The 20955-nt window shown below is 43.6% G+C and overlaps 1 protein-coding gene across 4 annotated transcripts; it reads right to left on the bottom strand.

Annotated features, from left to right (window-relative positions):
• Positions 1–1248: 1248 nt before the first annotated feature.
• Positions 1249–20946, bottom strand: PGBD1 (piggyBac transposable element derived 1). 4 transcript variants are annotated; one of them, XM_070046746.1, is made up of 8 exons: positions 20818–20946; positions 16586–16658; positions 14336–14745; positions 12600–12756; positions 8960–9036; positions 6941–7070; positions 6215–6311; positions 1249–3102 (listed from the first exon to the last, which is right to left on the bottom strand). In XM_070046746.1, the coding sequence occupies exons 3-8, from the start codon at positions 14729–14731 to the stop codon at positions 1545–1547; spliced, it is 2415 nt and encodes an 804-aa protein (XP_069902847.1). In that variant the 5' UTR covers positions 14732–14745; positions 16586–16658; positions 20818–20946; the 3' UTR covers positions 1249–1544. The 4 variants fall into 4 exon arrangements, with proteins under 4 accessions (XP_069902847.1, XP_030705546.1, XP_060164149.1 ...); XM_030849686.3 differs by lacking the exon at positions 20818–20946 and having other exon boundaries at positions 16586–16929; XM_060308166.2 differs by lacking the exons at positions 16586–16658; positions 20818–20946 and having other exon boundaries at positions 14336–16568.
• Between the last annotated feature and the right edge of the window lie 9 nt (positions 20947–20955).

Genomic DNA, 20955 nt, shown 5'->3' on the forward strand with positions numbered 1-20955 from the left:
TTGTAGTTTTGATTTGCATTTCTCTAATAATTAGCAATGTTGAGCATCTTTTCATTGTAGTTTTGATTTGCATTTCTCTAATAATTAGCAATGTTGAGCATCTTTTCATGTGCCTTTTGGCCATCTGTATGTCGTCTTTGGAGAAATGTCTATTTAGGTCTTCTCATTTTTTGATTGGGTTTTTTGTTGTTGTTATTGATTTGTATGAGCTGTTTGTCTATTTTGGAAATTAAGCCCTTGTCACATCGTTTGCAAATATTTTCTCCCTGTCCATAAGTTGTCTTTTTGCCTTATTGTTCCCTTTGCTGTGCAAAAGCTTGTAAGTTTGATTAGGTCCCATTTGTTTATTTTTGCTTTTATTTCTATTGCCTTGGGAAACTGACCTAAGAAAACATGGCTACGATTTACGTCAGAGAATGTTCTGCCTAGGTCCTCTTCTAGAAGTTTTATGGTGTCATGCCTTATATTTAAGTCTTTAAGCCATTTTATTTTTGTGTATGGTGTGAGGGTGTGTTCTAACTTCATTGATTTACATGCAGTTGTCCAACTCTTCCATCACCACTTGCTGGAGAGTGTCTTTTCTCCATTGTATATTCTTGCCTCCTTTGTTGAAGATTAACTGACCGTAGGTGTAGGTTTATTTCTGGACTCTCTGTTCTGTTCCATTGATGCATGTGTCTGCTTTTGCGCCAGTATGACACTGTTTTGATTACTGTAGCTTTGTAGTATTGTCTGAAGTCTGGGAGGGTTATGCCTCCAACTTTGTTTTTTTTCCTCAGCATTGCTTTGGTAATTCTGGGTCTTTTATGATTCCATATAAATTTTAGGTTTATTTATTCTAGTTCTGTGAAAAGTGTTAATGGGTAATTTGATAGGGATGGCATTAAATTCTGCCTGCATTTTAAAATGGCATTCCCGGGGCTTCCCTCGTGGTGCAGTGGTTAAGAATCCACCTGCCAGTGCAGGTGACACAGGTTCAAGCCCTGGTCCGGGAAGATCCCACATGCTGTGGAGCAACTAAGCCCATGTGCCACAACTACTGAAGCCTGTGTGCCTAGAGCCTGTGCTCCACAACAAGAAAAGCCACCGCAATGAGAAGCCCACGCACCATAATGAAGAGTAGCTCCCACTCGCCGCAACTAGAGCAAGTCCCTGCGCAGCAACGAAGACCCAACGCAGCCAAAAAAAGAAAAAAAAAAAGGCATTCCCCAGAGAAAACTACCAGGAAAAAAAGAAAAGGAGGCAGGATTTCATTCTTTAAATGCACAAATTAATCAATTCAATTCAACTAATAAAGGAGTTCCCACATTTGATATCAAAATTAGACCTAGAAAAAGATACCAATAGATTTCAACATTTTTACAGATCATTAACATTGTTATAACAGTTTTTGAAACTCTACATAGATTTTTTAAAAGAAATATTAGTCATTTAATTAATAATTTCACTGTATACATACATCAGGTTTGTTTTGGGTACAATCTGATGTAGTTTTGATTTTTCTGTGTCTTACTAATATCTGCATTGTATCTGTTTTACCTGCCTTAATCTGACATATTTGCATTATGTGCCAAGTAGAAATGGGCAACATCTCTCCGAAAATCCCCAAGTTCTAGAGAGGCACCTGGGTTACAGGCTCTGTGCAGGTGCCATGCATTGCTCATGGCTACATCAATCATGTAGCTCACCAAAACTGAGTACCATTTCTTGCCTCTTATTCTCACCCTATATTTGGAAATGATCTGTTCCATTTTAGCTACGCCTTCCCTGCATTCATCATACAGTTTCACTATGGAAGGCTGACTTATCTGAGGGATCTCCTTGTCATCGGCAAAACAACATATCTCATTGACTGGCTCTATGCCAACAGCGTTGGAGCACAGACTGATAATATCATCACCATGCCAATGACACAGAATTATCTCATCATTTTCTTCTACTCGGAAATCGAAATACCCCTTCTGCATTTTTTTCATATGTTCTGCACTCATCAGGGGACATTTTTCAGTCCTGCTCTCACGAATTGTTCCTGTTGCCCTCACCCCTTTCTTCTTCAAGGCTGACATCAATTTGACACTTGTAAAGAAGCTATCAAAACACAGGTGATAGGGATAGTGACCTCTCTCTAAAAGAACATCAGCAAAATTCATCACTAGATTTCCACCTAAACCAAGATCAAGATCCTTACCTGCCATCATAGTTGACTCTTCTTGATAGGGCTCAAACCAAACCAGATAACCCTGTGTGGTTGTACCACACCAGACTTTATAGCCAATTCTAATAGGTTTCCCATTCAGGAACTGGTCACTATCAAAGCACTCACACATTGTCTTATCAAGACAATAGTATTCTTCAAGGGGAGCATACAGGAGAAAATTTTTATTCATTTGCTTTATGAGAGGCCTCAATTTTGTAAACTTATCATTTTGATCTAGGTGGCTATTATCTGCAAAATGCAGGTATGAGAAAATCAATTCAAATCTGTCCCTTCTGATTGAATCTCTAACCAGGTTCTGATCGGCATCAGACATTTCCCAATACATTCCCCTTCTGGGACGCCTCACAAGGCCACTCAAAAGCAGGACACCAAGCACACACCTCATTTCCTGAACTGTGACTTCCAAGTTGACATTTTTCTGAGAAGCATAATTATTGGTTTCACTGACAATCAAGTTGAATGTTTCATCATCAAAAAATAACTCAAAGAGCTCCACTGGGTTCAACTTTTCACTCTTGAGATTCAAAAGTCCAGAATCCAGTGCTGACCAGCTTGGAAAGTTGGGTTTAATGTCTCTTTTAGTCCAGTTCTTCTCTGGGACACTTGACACCTTTGGTCTTTTTGGAGCAGGTGGAGTCTCAGGCTCGTCATCCTCTTCCACATCTGAATCACCAGAAAATGCGAGGCCTTGGAGCAGTTCACTCACTCGAGCTTTGTCTTTTTTTCTCCCTTTTCGGGTAATGTCTCCTGCAGCATATTCCAGGGATGAGATGTGCATCCGAGCCCACAAGTCAGCAGGGTGACAGTCCTTCAGAGTGTTCAAACGCGCAACTGTTCTTTCAGCAGGAACAGGGGTACTACAAGGGGCCTGGGGTACCCAATCTCTGGGAAAGAAAAAAGAATGTATGCTATAAAAATTCTGTCTCATTCACTGATACAGGATAAATCCACTGACGCCTAAGGATTCTTTTGTGGGGAATACTTCCTTCTCACTCCTCATGTTTCCATGGGGAGGGCTTTGGCCAGACTGAACATTTCTGGCCTCTTCTCACTTCCCACTCACTCCTCATGACTTAACTAATTGTTGAATCTGGGAGAAAGAACTGGGCTGTCCTCTTCAGAAGCCAGTTGCAGACATTCCATGTTCCTTTTTCCCCCAAGATGCATCAGGAAGGCCTATGTGCGGGGAGGGTCTGCTGTCACTATGCGGCCACTTAGCTCTGCCTCTGAGTGGCTTTATCAGTCTAGCTTGTGTCAGTCATAAAGCAGAGGTTTCCAGAATCATCTGTTTTACTCCTGTGTCTCTATCAATTGGTTCTGAATTTGGACAAGGAAATGGGTTGTTATTTACTGAGCCCCCTCACCTCTCACAGAATTTCTGAACATGGAACAACTTAGCCTCCCCTAGTTCTGCATTCATCTGGTGGATGCACTGTTTCTGGGGAGAAACAAAAGAGAAACTCAAACTTATTGCCCTTGGACTGATTTTTATGCAGTTTTCAAGGAAACAGCTGAAGTTACTAAGATAGAAAGTATTATTTTACACAAACTTCTTTAATTCTAGAAATATGCATGTCATTTACAAATGTCCTGTTGGTACATTAAATTAGACCAATTTAAGAAGACATAAGGGAGGAAAAAGCAGTGAAAAGAGTATGTTGTAATATAATTTACACTATATATACTTGTTTGCTTAGAGCATTTATCATCCTGGGTGTCTTTAATGTCTGCATGTATGATCCATTCAGTAGATCCATCTTAGAGTTCCCTAACATCTTCAACTTCAGGGGCCCTGCTTGAATCCTGTCACTACACTGAACTTTCCACTGGTGAAAACTGAACTCCAAGAGCTCACTCTGTAGCCAATTCCTTTTCACTCTAGCCTCCTTGCACTCTTGTCCCACAACACCTGTTCTTCCATCTCACTCTGACTCCTCCGTTTCCTCCTGCTTTTACCTCCCTTCCTATTCTGTCTAGATCTCGTGATCCATCACCACCTTAGTCCTTCTCTTGCCAGGATCATCAATCACCCTGCCCCAGTGTCCTTCTGTAGTGGTGGGCCAGCAAAACTCAGCACCAGATCAACCCCATACTTAGTCGTCTCTGTTCCTCACCCAGGAGTGAGTAGTGCCAGAGAAATCAAACAACGAGGTAGACTGACACTGCTAAATATGATGGTCTCCAAAACTCACCTAGTTACTCAACACTGCCCAGAAATCCTTCTCATGTCCTCTCGTCCCTTTCTTCCCTGTTCCCCACAACAGGTGTTTCATCACTCTTCTCAAATCTACCAGTCTATCTCCAAACATGACTTCCTTTCCTACTCCAAAGAGGACCCAGAATTTTTCAAGCAGAAACTTGCTCTTTAAAATGATCCTCTGGGACGTCCCTAGTGGTCCAGCGGTTAAGACTCTGCAGTCCCAATGCAGGGGGGCCCGGGTTCGATCCCTGGTCAGGGAACTAGATCCCGCATGCCGTAACTAAAAGATCCTGCATGCGGCAATGAAGATCCTGCATGCCGCAGCTAAGACCCAGCGCGGCTAAATAAATAAAATAATAAAATGATCTTCTGTGGCTCCTGTAACTCTTCTCTCCTAGTCTTCTCCTGTCCTCTCTAGGCATTTGCATTTTCTTTCTCTGCCTCTCTCTGATCCACCTCCTCTTTAGCTGGTAAATTCCTGCTTACTCATCAGGGCTTGTTTCAAATGTTACCTCTTCTGGGAGGTCTTCTCCAGTATCCAGATCTCTGTTGGGTCCTCTCCTGCAAGCTCTGTCATAGCTACAGGGCACGTCATCATACTGCATTGTGTTCTGTGTTTTCTCATCTGCTGTACCCTCATGTGACTTATTGAAGGTAGGGTCTCTGTCTTATACATGACTGAATATGAGTGATAAAATGCTTGCTGAATGAGGGGGGAGGTTGCTGGGGGTGCGGGGGGGGTACACTCAGTCTCTGACATCATGATGGAACACCAAACCTAGAACATCCTACCCCTTCAGACTTCTTGTCATGTGAAACAGTAAGGTATCTTGATTCTCGGAGGCACTGTGAGTGATGGTTTCAGTTACCTGATGTAAACGTACCTGACAGACACAACAGCAGGTTCCTATTCTCCAGTTATAACTCTGAGCTAAGTCACAGTGTTCTTTCTCTTACTTTAGTGCAGCTTGGCTCGGAGTTCACCAGCTTTATGAAAGATCTTACTTCTCTTCTTAGGCTTCAAGACATTTCTCTTTTAACTGAGATTTAGCTCCCTGTTTCCCTAAGATGAACAAATGTCAATAAGGAGAATCCTCATCCCCTGCCCTACTCTTCAGTGTAATTATCGCACACTGTTTCCTTTTTCTTCTTTCCTCACGTCTCCAAGGAGTTAATGGCCTCACCAGAACCCAACCTTTGCTCATGATCCGGTCCCTCTCTTTCTGCTTTAGGAGCACCTATGCTAGACATTCATTCCACAACCAACACTCATTAAGCACCCACTACTACCTTTAATTTGTCCTTTGTCATCAGCTACTCTCCTTTTAATCCTTGCTCAGGATTCTCCTAATGGAGGTCGAAGATACCCTACCTGTCTTCCCAAGTCCTCTTCCAGGTCTGATGATATTTCTTTCTTAACCATCATGGCAACAAACCTTACCTGCAGACCTCACTCTCTTGTCTAAATCCTCTGCTTCTCTATCTTCTTTTCTTTCTGGCTTCAGTATCTGTAGCCCCACGACATAAAGGAGCCAGGGGAAGAGTGATCAGGCAAGGTAAACTGAGTCAGAGAGGATTCTTGGAGGCAACCGTGTACCAAATGGAAGTTTTGTATAATTGTGATATACTGACAGGTCACCTCCTTGGCGTGGGACCTCCTATGATCACAGAAGTGAGCGTTACTCTTTCTGTATTATTCCAGGGAAGCAGGCTTTTACCAACTGGTTTCTCTAGTTTCATTTCAATTTCTTCTCACAGCTATAGGATTTGTTCTACTTAGGACCATGGACACTCACCTGTTGGGTATTCCTGAGACCTCAGCACCTCGTTCCATTTCTTCAGAAGTTTCTTGCTTTGTGTTAAACAATCCATCTTTAGTTACAACTTCTTCAGCTAAAATAATATGTTAATAATTTAAATGTCATTTGTTGCCTGAATCTAGAAAAACAATCTCTAGGGTAAGGAATAGGATGTTCCAAATTAAAACAAACAAAAAATCAACAGGTGTACCAGGAGTGCAGTCACAACAGTCCTAAACATGTGGCAGAGTATGGGAAGATAATAAGAAAGGTCAATTTGCAGGGGAGAGTATCTAACAGGGCAAAGCATATTACATATAGACAGTAGTGCTCACAGAGAGTGAAGAAAACTTCCTCTGAGATAAAGAAGGGATCAGGCAGAGGTGTTTGTGGAACTTTCAGATATTAAGGGATGTCTGAAAATGACAAATTATATGGGACCCTTGAAAAGGGAAGAAAAAAGGGAGCAGAGGAGGAGATGTTGAGGGAATCATGATGAGAGAAGATAACAGCAAGAATCAGTAGTGAGTAGCAACAGAAGAAGATAAGGGGACTGGGCAGGATTCAAAATGGCAGGGGCTGAGAGAAGTATGGAAGCAGAGGCCAGAAGAAGGGGAAGGAAGGGTGAGGGCATGTAGGAAATGTGGGTTCACAAGGGCCGAGTCAGGGTTAATGATGGGAAAGGTGAGCACAGCTGGGGACCAGCCAGAGGCCTGTCCTTACGCATCAGACTGATGTTTGTAACCTTCTCCTGAGCCGAGTTTCCATAGAGGTTCCTCTGGGCCAGACTCAGATGTGGCCACTGCTCTGGGACAAGGGCCTGGGCTGCTGCTTCCTCAGTCTTCACTGATGTCTAAAAAGGCAAAAAATGGCCTCTCAGTCTTCACTGTGGTAAGGATAAGGGGTCTAGGTGTGAAGGGTGTTGAACACCACACTGCAGACCAGTCGAACCAAGCCAACCAGCAGGGCCCTGCTCTCTCCGAAGGTCTAAGGGACGACTGTCCTGCCTCTCTCAGCTTCTGTGGGTTGTCAGCAGTCCTGAGTGTTCCTTGGCTGGTAGATGCATCACTCCAGTCTCTGCCTCTGCCGTCACATGGCCTTCTCCCTGTGTGTCTCCCTGTCTTCACATGGCCTTCTTATAAGGACATCGACCGTCGGATGCTGGGCCCACCCTCCTCCAGTAGGACCTCATCTTAACTTGATTACATCTACAAAGAATCTATTTCCAAATCAGATCACAGTCATAGGTACCTGGGGTTAGGACTTCAATATATCTTTTCGGGACACAATACAAGCCATAACTTCATCTTAGGTCTACTTCAATTAATGTTATTTTTCTCTTTCTCTGGCTGGTCTTTCATTATTCGACTCAATGCTAGTTTCATTCTACTGTCCACCCACATCTCTGCCCTTTCATTTTCCTAGCCTTTTGATCTTCTTATTCCTCCTTAATTCAAACCTAATGATTACACATCAGTGCAAACGTTTAACTACTTTGTTATTTCTTGGTGTGATCATGTACAAACATTTGCTTTTTTTTTTTTTTTTTGCGGTACGCGGGCCTCTCACTGTTGTGGCTTCTCCCGTTGCGGAGCACAGGCTCTGGACGCGCAGGCTCAGCGGCCATGGCTCACAGGCCCAGCCGCTCCGCGGCATGTGGGACCTTCCCAGACCGGGGCATGAACCCACTTCCCCTGCATCGGCAGGCGGACTCTCAACCACTGCGCCACCAGGGAAGCCCTACATTTTTGAAATACTTTTTTTTTTAATAAATTGCTTTTTGTTTCTCCATTATATAGCATTTTAGATAATTATATTGATTTAAATATACATATAGGTAAGTTTTACTTGCTATACATTTCTTTTCAGGAAGGTGAAGTATTTGTTAAGAACAGGAGGCACTGGGTCTGATAGGATTAAGAACAAATTAAAAGTCACAGAGTGGGGCTTCCCTGGTGGCGCAGTGGTTGGGAGTCCGCCTGCCGATGCGGGGGCCGCGGGTTTGTGCCCCAGTCTGGGAAGATCCCACATGCTGCGGAGCGGCTGGGCCCGTGAGCCATGGCCGCTGAGCCTGCATGTCCGGAGCCTGTGCTGCACAGCGGGAGAGGCCACAACAGTGAGAGACCCACATACCGCCAAAAAAAAAAAAAAAGTCACAGTGAGGAAATAGGAGACTTAAATATTTTTTAACTAAATGACTAGGAAAATGATTGGACCACTAAGAGAATAAGGGGGAAAAAAACCAAGAGTCTATTTTGTGAAGATGTGAAGTTTTGCCTTGGATACACAGAATTTCCATTATCATCACCAAATATTAATTGGGTATGTGCAGAACACTGGGACTATAAGGTAACATGAGGAAGAGTACTGCTTCTCAGACTGGGGAGAGAAACCAGAGACCCCCTCAAAAGATAAAACATCAGTCACTGAGCATCAGATGAGTAGAGGCACTTTCTGAAACCAAGGGCCTAACTCTGCCCCTTATTCTCATACCTTGAGATCTGGATGTGCCTCCTGCATACGGTATGGAATGAGGCCACTGCATAATCTATGTGATCTATGTGAGCTCCCCGGATGAGGCATAAGTGGTCTGTGATATTCTGTGACAAGGTGAAGGCAGAGGGACGGTGCCACCTGGAAGGCTCCAGGGTGAGCAGTGTGAGCCAAGAAAAGGGCAGGGACAGGTGATTGAGGGAAGCAGGGCTGCGACTGAGGTTCGCATAGCCCGGGCACCATGCTCACCTGGGACCTGGCTGAGTTAAACCCCTGGTCTCTGGGATTCTCTTCCTGGGGAGGGGCTGGTCCCTGGGGAGCAGGCCCTGTGGAAGGAAGAGACAAGAGTCCTGAATGAGACACAATGGCTTTTAGGAGAGAGCCCTTTGTGGGCGACCCAGACCCCAACTCTTCTTATGTTTGTTAAACATCCAGGAACTAAGATACAGATCTTACGCTAGAACATCATATCTGCTTTCATTCTTTCAGAATTCTAAAATTCTAAAACTTTAGGGTCCCTACCCACAAAATAAGTGGTGTTTATGAACTCATGAGGTGCTCTACAGTGATGCACTTTCACATTCATAAAGAAAAATTAGAAATCATTGATGAAAATAAGGAGAGGGAAGGCAGAACTTGGTGATAAAGGAAACATTAACCAGAGAACAAAGAAGAAAGAAAAGAAGCGGAGAACAGAGAGAGAAGGCAAAGGGGAAACAGGAAAGCAGATAAGAGGAAGATGAAAAGAGAAAATAAAGATACAAAAAATAGAGTTGATAATGGGGGAGGCAACGTATGGAGGGAGGCAGGGGGTAGATGAGAAATCTCTGTACCTTTCTTCCAATTTTGCTTAACATAAAACTGCTCTAAAAAAATAAAGTCATACATGTACACAACATTGTAAATCAACTTTACATCAGTAAAAAAAAGTCACACACACACAAAAACAGTCATACATACATACATAGAAAAGATGCTAACCCTGAGCTAGGAGAACTTTTGAGAATCTGCCACACTGGAAACTGTAACAATAATTCAGACAGTCATAATGATTGCAAGGTGCCAGGCACTGCACTGTTACTTAAAAAGATTCTTTCCAATTCCTTATCTGTACAATGGGGAGAACACAGTCTACTTTACAAGGTTAATGAAGATTGAGGTAACATAAAAACTCTCTGTAAAAGCCCTCTGTAAGTTGTAAGACCCCACACAAGGTAATGTATCATTATTTTTCAAGATGGCAACAATATAAGGAGCCCAAAATTACTAAATGAAGAGCACAGGGGATAATTCTAACCCAAAATATAACACAGAACATAGTGCCACTTTTCCTTGCTCCAGACACAGTGGATCACTGTATAATCTTTCTGTTGCTGTTGTTTCGTATCTAGAGCAAATAAGGCTTGCTAGGACAATAAAATAGCCTTGCCCCTGATTCACTGTTACTACCTTACCTCCCCACAATGCATATATGCCAAACAACCAACAGCTTAAAAAGCGCAGTGTAAAGCAGGTCTGCTGTCAGAGAAAGGGCTAAGCCGAGGAGGGGCAGGATGGCAAGAGAGAATGGAAGGGGGCAACGGTATAATGCAGTGAGGAAAGAGAGCAACAGCAATGGGAAATTTGAGAGAGCAAAGGTCAGATCAGACTCTGTGTTTGCCTCTTATAATCCTCCTGAGGTGGAAAAGCATTAGGGTTAAGCCTGGGAAGAAGGCGGAGGAATGTTTTCAAACATATTAAAGTTCACTACAAATACCACACTGATCTGTTGCTCTATATCTCTGCCAAAGACAGAACAAGAGAAAATGGGCTTAAGTTGCAATGAATAAAATGATCTCAAGGTCTTTTCTACTTCTCCATCAACATATCAAAAATTTAACAATGTGTCTGACCCTAAGAATCAATCACATTTGAGCATTAAGAGACTGGCAAAAATAAAGTACTCAATAGTTTTCATTTTAAATCTAGTGTTCCACGACAGGTGAGAATGAAATACTATATACACACAAATAACAGTCACTATAAATCATATTTTTGATTTTAAAAAAGGGCTTCAGTGGCACCCAACTTTTTAATGATAAAGTCCAAACCTCCTGGTTTGAATTTAAACACCCCATAAAATGGCCCCAACTGACCTTCCCATTCCCCCCACCCACTCTTTCCCCTAAACAGACCCCACCATCCTGTCATGCTGGTTGACTTAGTACCCCATTGAAAATACTAGCAGGAGAGGAGGGAATGCAGGTAGCCTGGGAAACTGATCTTCAGTTCATTTGGTCGCAGGTATCCTGGAGAAATGTGCTTGGGTTATGACTAGTAAGCAGGGAGGCCCTTAGCCAATCTCCAGAATATTTGGGAGGGCCTTAGAGGGTATAAAAAGCCCTTGAGAATGACAGGGTGTGCTTCCTAAAGGACAACAGAGCAACCTGATTACACACACCACAGCAGTGGCGCATCGCACGGGGACCTAGAGAACCAAAGAAGCCCCCCCTCCGCCCAGTAGATGCTGCTGGAGTCCAGTTCTGAGAGCCAGCTCATGCTCACACGAAAGAATCTTATATCCTATGACCGCTGTTATCTTTCTGTCAATTATCATCACCATTCTGACAAGTACCTCCATTCTTCATTACCCCCTCCCCCTCCACAGTCAAAATGAGATGAAACTGATTTCAGCAGATGCATGTTCATCATCTCACAGGTAGATGGGAATACTCACCCTATGCCTGCTCCACTGCAAATCCTCATGTATCAAGGCTCAATGCAAGCTCATGACTCCAGGAAAGCTTTCCCAACCCCAGGGCCGTAAGGCTCCCTACCACGTCTAAACTTCTTCACGTAAAACATTTGGGCTTCATGTCATGGTGGTTTTTAATAACCAAAGAAATAAGACAGAACTATCAATCAAGTAAGTAGGGAAATATCAAGTTCTATTTATGCTCCAATGGGTAAATATCACAAGTAATCTGAGCCTCATACATTTTCTTTTATCTCCCTTGAATGTTTTTAAATCATTTATTATATGAACCATTTATTCTGCACTTAATATCAAAATATCAGTATTCACAGATCACCAATGTGGTGACTGTAAACCAATGTGGTAAATCATGAAGTTGTGTGTGTCATTTTGTATGCCTTTTCTAGGGAAGAGAGTTAATCCTTTTCAATAAATTCTGGGGGAAAATGATAGCATCCCTCACCACAAAGGTTAAAAAACATTGCACTACAGAGCTCTGAGGTCTCCTTTTTGAACGATCTGTATACTTCTGTGTGTTCTCAAACCATCTGCAAACTGCAGGCCGCAGACTTTGCCTTCTTTGCATGGCCTATCTTACTGCACACAGCTGAAATATAACCAGTAGCTGGGATGGATACGGAAAGTGAGAGAGCCGTGCACACAGGAGGGTACACTCCAAGTGCAGGAAGGAGAGAACCTGTTTAAACCTAAAGCTGTATGTAAATTACTGAAAGATTAGAGGCAGGGAGGCTACTGAAGAAAATGTTACCATGGGGAAAAGACAAATTTATGGAAAGCTACCAAGTAAATATTTAAAATATTCACAAGTGTAGAATTAGAAATGTGGAATAGAGATATATAGTAAAGAGAGAATCTTGGTCAGAAGGTCACGTGACTTAACTCTGCCTCTGTTGACCCTGGTCAAGTCACTTAAACTCTGAGTTTTGGTTTTCCTAACTATTAAGGGTGTTGGATCAGAATATCTTAGACTTCTAACATTTTACAATTCCAAATGTTTTTAAAAGTTTGCTTAGGTATAGGGCTAACAACAACAACAAAAAAAACCCACAGATAAACAAGCTTTACTTAGAAGGCCATGCACCTGCCAGCGGCCTGCTCCCAGTGTCCTTACTAAACTCACCCTCCGGCACTCACCACTCACTTCTTGGGCGACCTCTTGGTGGGGCTCTGGGGGTTCACACTTCAAGGTGGTTACCCCAGGCAGTAGCTGGGGCCTCTGACACTCCAAAGAGGTTCCTTGATATTCTGTCACCGGTAGGTGCATATCCTGTCCCTGAGTGTAGACAGAAGCCTGGGGACAAAAGGTTCACTTTGAAAAGGCATCCTGGGGTGGGAAGGAGACACAAGAGGGAGGAGATATGGGGGTATATGTATACATATAGCTGATTCACTTTGTTATACAGCAGCAACTAACACAACACTGAAAAGCAATTATACTCCAATAAAGATATTAAAAAAGAAAAGAAAAGAAAAGGCATCCTGGTGGGAACTGGACCCAACAGCAGTTAGGGATATCCTCAAGGGAACACCAGAGAAGCTCCATTTAATCCTTAAGCAGCAGCAAGACAGAGTAGCAAGACAGAGACTTCCTTCACTCATTTGATGAATATGGGCTGAATGCTTACTAAAAGCCAGGCTCTGTTCTATGTGCTGGGGATATAGTGCCAAAGAAGAGACACAAGACAGGCAAAAATCCGTGCCTAGAAAAACAAAACAAAAATCCAGATGGTTGCTTAACTAGTGGGTGGAAGTTCAATGAGAAATAGGATATGTACACTGTCTCAAAATGTCTCCCACAAATTTCTTATTAATTACAAAGGGGAAAATGGTAACTTTATAGTAGAGAAACCTGACAGATACCACCTTAACCTCATCAGTAATGGGACAATCCATCACCATGTGCCTCCTGATGTGATGCACTGAGGAGACCACAATGTCACTTCTGTGGTATTCTAGCCAAAATGCACAACCTGGGTCTTATCATGAGAAAATACAAGGCAAACCCAAATTGAGGGGCATTCCAAAAAATAACTAGTCTGTACTCTTCAAAAATGTTATTGTTGGGCTTCCCTGGCGGCGCAGTGGTTGAGAGTCCGCCTGCCGATGCAGGGGACATGGGTTCGTGCCCCGGTCCGGGAAGATCCCACATGCCGCGAAGCGGCTGGGCCTGTGAGCCATGGCCGCTGAGCCTGCGCGTCCAGAGCCTGTGCTCCGCAACCGGAGAGGCCACAGCAGTGAGAGGCCTGCGTACCGCAGAAAAAAAAAAAATGTCATTGTTATGACAAAGGAAGACTGAACAACCTTTCCAGATCTAAGAAGACTGAAGAGACGGCAACTAAATGTAATGTGTGATGCTGGACTGTATCCTGGATTGGGGCAAAACTGTCATAAAGAATCCTACTGGGCTATCATGGATGTATCTAAACAAGGACTACTGTTGAGGTGATAGTATCATAAAAATTTTAATTTCCCAAAACTTGATAGTATGTATTCTGGTTATACAAGAGAATATCTTTCTTCTTCAGAAATACACACCGAAGTGTTTAGAGATAAAGGGGTATGGTATCTCCAACTAACTCCAATCTCAAATGGTTCAAGAAAAAAAATGTGTGAGCCTGTGTGTGTGTGTGTACACATATATGTACATATACAGAGAGAGAGAGGGAGCACGTGCTCGCACACGAGAGGGGCACATCCTGTAACAAATGTTAACAACTGGTGAATCTGGGTGAAGAGTACACAGTAGTTCTCTGTACTACTCTCCCAAAACTTCTATAAGTTGTAAATTACTTCAAAGTAAAAAGTTAAAACTTAACAGACAAATGTTCGCCATTACATCTCCCAGGCCACCACACACATTCTCTTCCCACCTGCTGTCCTGAGTCTCCTGTGTCTTTCTCTAGATTCTCCAGCACTGTCACTGCATCTTCCCCGCTCTCCAGAGGATACACCTGCACCCAGGCCTGGAGCTCCTGGGGCAGGATGGTCAGGAACTGCTCCAGCACCAGCAGCTCCAGGATCTGCTCCTTGGTGTGGGTCTCCGGCCGCAGCCATTGATGGCAAAGTTCTTGGAGCTGGGCCAGAGCCTCCCGGGGCCCGGTTACCTCCTGGTAGCAGAACCGCCGGAAGCGCAGGCGGCAAAGCTCCAGAGTGTGGGAGCTGCTGTCCTGTGAGCTGCACATCTGCTCCCATGTGGGATCTTCCTCCTTCACTTTCACAAGGCTGTCTCCATTCTCAGGAGCGGGGCCTGGCGAAGCTTCATCCATGTTGACCTTAAAGGCTAGAAAAAGGTTCACTTAGCTGAGGTCTATGCTCCAGAAATGTTTTTCCAAATGTACATCTGAAGCATAAGAATTGATCAGTAACATAAAAATTATAAGAGCTTCAAAACTCTATGTAACATATTATATTTTTGTCCCCACTCTAAGTGATGCTCAAAAACTGAGCCTGCTTGTCAATATTATCAGTGAAATTAATCAGAAGTCCACCTTGAATCCTAAGGGAGTTGAGCCCAGAGGCAAGGGATGTAAGGTAAGGGACACCAGGGAAGAAGGGTTAACAATAAGAATGCTTGAGCAGCTTATACTTTAGATGGAGGGAAGGGATAATTTGATCCATGGAGGAGCCAGATGGCTGCCTTTATGGACAGATTAATATACCCTTAAAGTTCATCTATCTCTGCATATTTCTCACAGAATACTCCACCTTAAATGTAGGTGAGGTAGACTGTTTCCAAAGCCTCCATCCCCTAAAACCTGTTATGATGAGATTTTGTCACTTTTCTCATCATGAGGTGGAGTCTACTTTTCCTTCCCTTGAGTCTGTGCTGACCTGTGACTTGTTTTAACCAATAGAGTATGGCAGAAATGACAATGTAAGAGGAAGTGCTCTTGTAGTGCCAGACACACAGCCATGAGACTTCCATGCTGTGAGAAAGCCCAAGCTAGCCATGCAGAGGTCACGTGGAAGAGAACCACGGAGCCCCAGCTGGGCCCAGTCCCCAGCTGATTGACCAGCAGCCACATGAGTAACTCCAGTAATACTGCCCAGTCAACCCATAGAATCATAAGAATAAGCTGAGGTTGTTTTAAGCCACTAAGTTTGGGGCTTTATTTTTTTATGTAACAATAGATAACAAACAGTAGAAACACTTCAACTTCTGTTTCTCTTCTCACCTGTTCCTTTTGTGATCTCAATCAAAATTCAATATGTCTCTATTCTAAGAACACTTAAATCTCTGTCTGGCTCTGACTTGCCTTTCGTATTCCAAACTCACATCTTGGGCCTCTCCTGCACTGTAATTTCAACACATCCCAAACTGAAATCAGAATCCCCTCAAAGCTGCACTCACTCTGTATTTTTCAGTTTCTACTGGCATCACCACCACCTTCCATGCATTCAGGCTCAAAACCAGCTTACATATATTATATATAATCACCCTGAGTCCAGTCAATTCTTCCTCCACAACCCCTCTTGCAGCCACTCCTTCCTTTTTACTCCTGCTTTACGATTTACATTCACTATTACAATAATTTTCTGTGTGGTATTCCTGCCGCACCACACACTCCATCATCACTGGATCGATATTTCCTAAAGCACAATTCGAAACATATTCGACACACCTGTCCCACCAAAAAGCGGGATGAACTAAATTCAAACTCCCCAGGATCTGATCTTAACTGAGTTTGACTTGTGTGTTTGTCACTCGATAAACATTTATCAAGCACGTCATTTTCCAAGCATAACGCTAACCCCATAATAAAAGACATAGACCCTACCTCCAAGAAAGCCATCGTCTTCCCAAATGCCTCGTAACACTGCCAGCTGATACTCAGATTTGTTCCACCAACCTTGTAGTTTATGGCCACGACCAGTCTTCTAACGGTATATTCCCAAGGCTCCGTGCAAATGCCACCCCCAAACCTAATGTACAGACAGTCTTCTGTCCTCTGAGCCGCTCAGGTGGAGGGTGTTCCCATGGAAGTGAGCCCAAACCTGCCTCACCAACCCATTTCCCTCTCCAACCCGCATTACGGATCACACCCCGCACCACCGCCACCACCCCTGCCCCTTGAGGACAGGGGTTTATCTTTGCATGACCTCAGCGAGCCCAGGCTTACCTGGTATTCAACAAATACTGGCGAACGTCTTGCCGGAGACACGTAGATGTACTGGGATGTCGGTAGCCGGGACCTGCGACGGGCCCAGAACGCATCTTACTGCGATTGCCCCCCAGCTCCTAGCGCTTGGCATATAGCGGGCACTCGGTGAGTGACTGTCTAATTGCTGGTTAACGGACCAAAAGTTCAAGGAACATGCACAACGAAGACATGGCCGACCCAGTGAAAAGCCCCACCGGAGGGCGGAGGCCCGGCTCTCCACAGTCGGGATGAGCCAGTCGCCTGTCCCCGCAGGGCCCGGGCGTCTGCCGCTTCCGGCCGTCGGGACCTGGGGTCAGAGTTCCTCTCCTGCCGCGCGAGCAGCCGAACCTCAGCCCGGCCGGCTCCATGCCTCTCTAGGAATGCGGCCGCACGTCTCACTGGTGCGCCTGGCGGACCCCCGCAGCCCCCGCCCGCCCTGCTCAGTTGCTGAGTCCCCACCAGGCCATGGGGATGTTCCCAGCCTGCCCCTCATTTTTGCAATCATTTCAATTAAAAACCAACTCGATGATGAAGACAAAACTGAGTTTCTGTCTTTAGAGTCCTCACAGGCTGCTGGGGGAACAGATTAATAACGATTACAATACAGCAAGCAGCACAAATTTTAAAAACTTAAATATACAGATCATATATGTACAATTAAAACACAAGGTGCATAGAAACTATAAAATGAAAAGTATCCCACTCCCCATTTAACCATTGTTAATATTTTGTGTATATCTTCCCAGGACGCTAACAGCCACATAGTAGCACTCATTAAACATCTGTTTAATAAGTATGTATTTTAAACCACCTCTGGCATCACAATATAATTTTGCACCTTATCTTTTTCAGTTAAGAAAGCTTGGAGATCTTTCCATACCACTTTATCTTTTAACAGCTAATTAGTATTCCATTGTATGGGTTAATTTACTTAACTATTCCTACTATATTTTTTCTTTGTTAAGTAGAGAACACCATTGAATATCTTTACATGGTTTTATGAGTATATTTCTAGCGTAAATACTACACACTGAAATTTATTTGTCAAAGGGCATGTGCATTTAAATTTTGATATACAGCTCCCTTATTTAATTTTTAAGGGCATTGCTGTTTAAGAGTAAAAGGAGAATCTAATAGAATAATTCAGCCAAGGTGAACATGGCGGTTCAAAATCAGAATTAACATGTTACTTACCAACCAATTAACATGTGAAAAGACTTTCAATTTTGACAGTAAAACTATCAAAATTGACCCAGACCCAGGGGGCTTCCCTGGTGGCGCAGTGGTTGGGAGTCCGCCTGCCGATGCAGCAGATGCCGGTTCGTGCCCCGGTCTGGGAGGATCCCACGTGCCGCGGAGCATCTGGGCCTATGACCCATGGCCGCTGGGCCTGCGCGTCTGGAGCCTGTGCTCCGCAATGGGAGAGGCCCGCGTACCGCAAAAAAAAAAAAAAAAAAAAAAAAAGGCAGACCCAGGGACTTCCCTGGTGGCGCAGTGGTTAAGAATCTGCCTGCCAATGCAGGGGACCCGGAAGATCCCACATGCCACGGAGCAACTAAGCCTGTGCTCCACAACTGCTGAGCCTGCGCTCTAGAGCCTGTGAGCCACAACTACTGAGACCACATGCCACAACTACTGAAGCCCATGTGCCTAGAGCCCATGCTCCGCAACCAGAGAAGCCACCGCAATGAGAAGCCCGCACACCGCAAGGGCAACGAAGAGTAGCCCCCGCTCGCCACAACTAGAGAAAGCCCACGCGCAGCAATGAAGACCAACGCAGCCAATAAGTAATTAATTAATTAAAAAAAAAAAAAGCAGACCCAAACAGAAATGGCTGACCAGTAGAAGATACTGCTGCAATAGTTAGTCTTCCTGGACTTCTGCTCTCTGAAAAGATTTTTAACTGCCTTTTAGGGTGTCTAGGATGTCTTACATTGCAAGCAAAACCCCAGTCAAGATCTGTTATAACATTTGCCCTTTGTTCAATGTTTCTATAATTTTCAGGAATAAATAAGGAAAACACGTTATTTAAATATATCTGTATCCAAAATTTTGCCCAGGTGGTTATGGATCTGCCCCAGGGTACAGATGAGAACACCATTTCCTTTGGAACCGTAAGGAAGAATTAGGTTAAGGTGTCAATGAACTTACAATGCTTATAATACCTATACTACGGAATCATCATGAAAAGAGAAAGCCAAAATAAATTTTCCATATATTTAAGGCATATATCAATTGTTCATACTTTGAATCTTTTAATTATCTTTGCTTTTTAATGAGAATAATAAAGATATTCCATGTTCTTTCCTTAAACTGAACAGAATCAAATAGATTTAAACTATGATATGGAGCTAAATGTTTAGGTACAAACCTCAGCACACCCCTCAAAACTCTTGGAAAAATCCCTGTTATCAACTTAATTTTACTCATAAAGGCAGAATAAAGACACATACCTTTATGGTTTCCTAAGCAATGGAACATGACTGACTTTCCATGAAATTCTTTAATTTCTCATAAAATTACAGCTGCTTCTCCTGCTGATTTGGTCCTCCTCCAGATAATGGTATTAACTGTTGCTCTGCTCAGCTTGCATCCACTCAGTTCCGAGTGGGAAGTGGGCCAAAGACTCCTAAGTGCCAGGCACCTCCCCGGTGGTGCAGTGGTTAAGAATCTGCCTGTCAATGCAGGGGACCCTGGTTTGATTCCTGGTCCAGGAAGATCCCACATGCCGTGGAGCAACTAAGCGCATGCCTAGAGCCCATGTTCCGCAGCAAGAGAAGCCACCACAATGAGAAGCTCACCACCACAACAAAGAGTAGCCCCCTCTCAACTAGAGAAAGCCCGCGCGCAGCAATGGAAGACCCCACGCAGCCAAAAATAATAAAAAAAATATATCTATATAAAAGGCCCCCAAGTGCCTATTTCAGCCTTCACTCTCCTCTTTACTCTTAGTGACAGAAGACTGATTTTCAGCTGGGCATTCTGCAACCCAGAATAAGACACACTTTCCAGCTTTCCTTTTCTAAGATTTGGCCTATGATACAACCGCTGAAGTGATTTACAGGAAGGCTGCTTAAAGGGAGCTGACTGACCAGGAGGAGTCTCTTTTGTCCTTCTGCCTTTTGTCCACATTTTGCATGTGATGGCTGGAGCTTCAGCAGCCATCAAGGATGATGACCTTAAGGAATGATGGCATGAAAGGCAGAAGCTGGGTTCCCTAGTGATGTCATGAAACCACCTTACCAGTGCTGGACTGCTGTCTCTGGCCTTTTCTATTTAAGAGAAAAACGAACTTTTATTACATCATTCCCACTTTTTTTTGTTGTTTTTAAACTATACTCAGCTGAACAAAAACCTCAGCAAAATATGAGGACTCACCAGTCTTCCCACTCACGTGACAGAGTGAGAAGTACCCCAAGCAGCTACCACCAATCAGCAAGTGATGTTTATCATTCTGGTGATATATTCAGAAGTGGACTTCCCTAAGCTTAATATTCTTCATCATTACCATGACATTTTGGCATTCACAACATGAAGATCATGATCTCTTCCAAGCTGTTTTTCTGATTTGACTTTCAAAATTCCAGAACAAGCAGCATTTTAAAATTCTGTCCTCAGTATTAAAGGAAAAAAGTCCAATTTCTTTCCCCATTTTTTGAAGTTTCTATGCAGCAGCCACTATACTGACACTGGAGTTATGAAGTAAGACAGTTGCTACTTGGATTAATTCAGCCCAGTTCATTCAAATGGCTTATGAAATCTCTTCCATAGTCTAAATAAAACCTTACTCTCTAACTTGAATCAATGAGGTATTATGGCAGGGATGGGGCTGTGAAATGGTAAAATTAGATCATCTTTGCTTTCCAAAATGCTGATTGGGGGTAGGGAAGGAGAGGATAATGCTAGGGGCAGGCAGGGTAATAAAACCAGTGGGTGAAAATGTTTACCATTAACCTGTGCTTTAAGATACCTTTGAGTGTGATATATTTCCAAACATCATTGGTTTTATTGTATAGGAGTCTGTTGCTGTAGCATATGCGAAAATATCAACCTGCTCTTTTTCTGTTTAAGCCTGTAAATCTGTGGACACTTGATTCATTGCTGACTTAAAGCCCTCACTCAATCATGAGGCTCTCTACTACTCGATGCATAGCTATGCATTTAGCATGCTAAAGGCTCTGAGAAGTCCTGCAGTAAAGAATGCTATTTACCTTTGATCCCCCAGGGTCTAGAGTCAAATTACTGTGGCCCAAAGCTGACAACAAGGAAAACGAAGTAAAGAGAGAGGAGGCAGATAGCCTCCAACTTGGTCCCCAAGAGTTCTCTGCCAGAGTTGGCTAGAGTGCCTT

Source organism: Globicephala melas, chromosome 11, assembly GCF_963455315.2.
Source record: "Globicephala melas chromosome 11, mGloMel1.2, whole genome shotgun sequence".
Classification (NCBI taxonomy): domain Eukaryota; kingdom Metazoa; phylum Chordata; class Mammalia; order Artiodactyla; family Delphinidae; genus Globicephala; species Globicephala melas.

What these genes read in the sequence shown, in the direction of transcription:
- PGBD1 (XM_070046746.1), bottom strand. Translation starts at nt 14,731, where the DNA reads ATGGATGAAGCTTCGCCAGGCCCCGCTCCTGAGAATGGAGACAGCCTT. An exon ending in TTAACTCAGCCAGGTCCCAG is followed by an intron (nt 7,071 to 8,959) that starts GTGAGCATGGTG and finishes TTGCCTTTTTAG; the next exon opens with ACATCAGTGAAGACTGAGGA. An exon ending in GTCTCAGGAATACCCAACAG is followed by an intron (nt 3,103 to 6,214) that starts GTGAGTGTCCAT and finishes TTTCTTTCCCAG; the next exon opens with AGATTGGGTACCCCAGGCCC.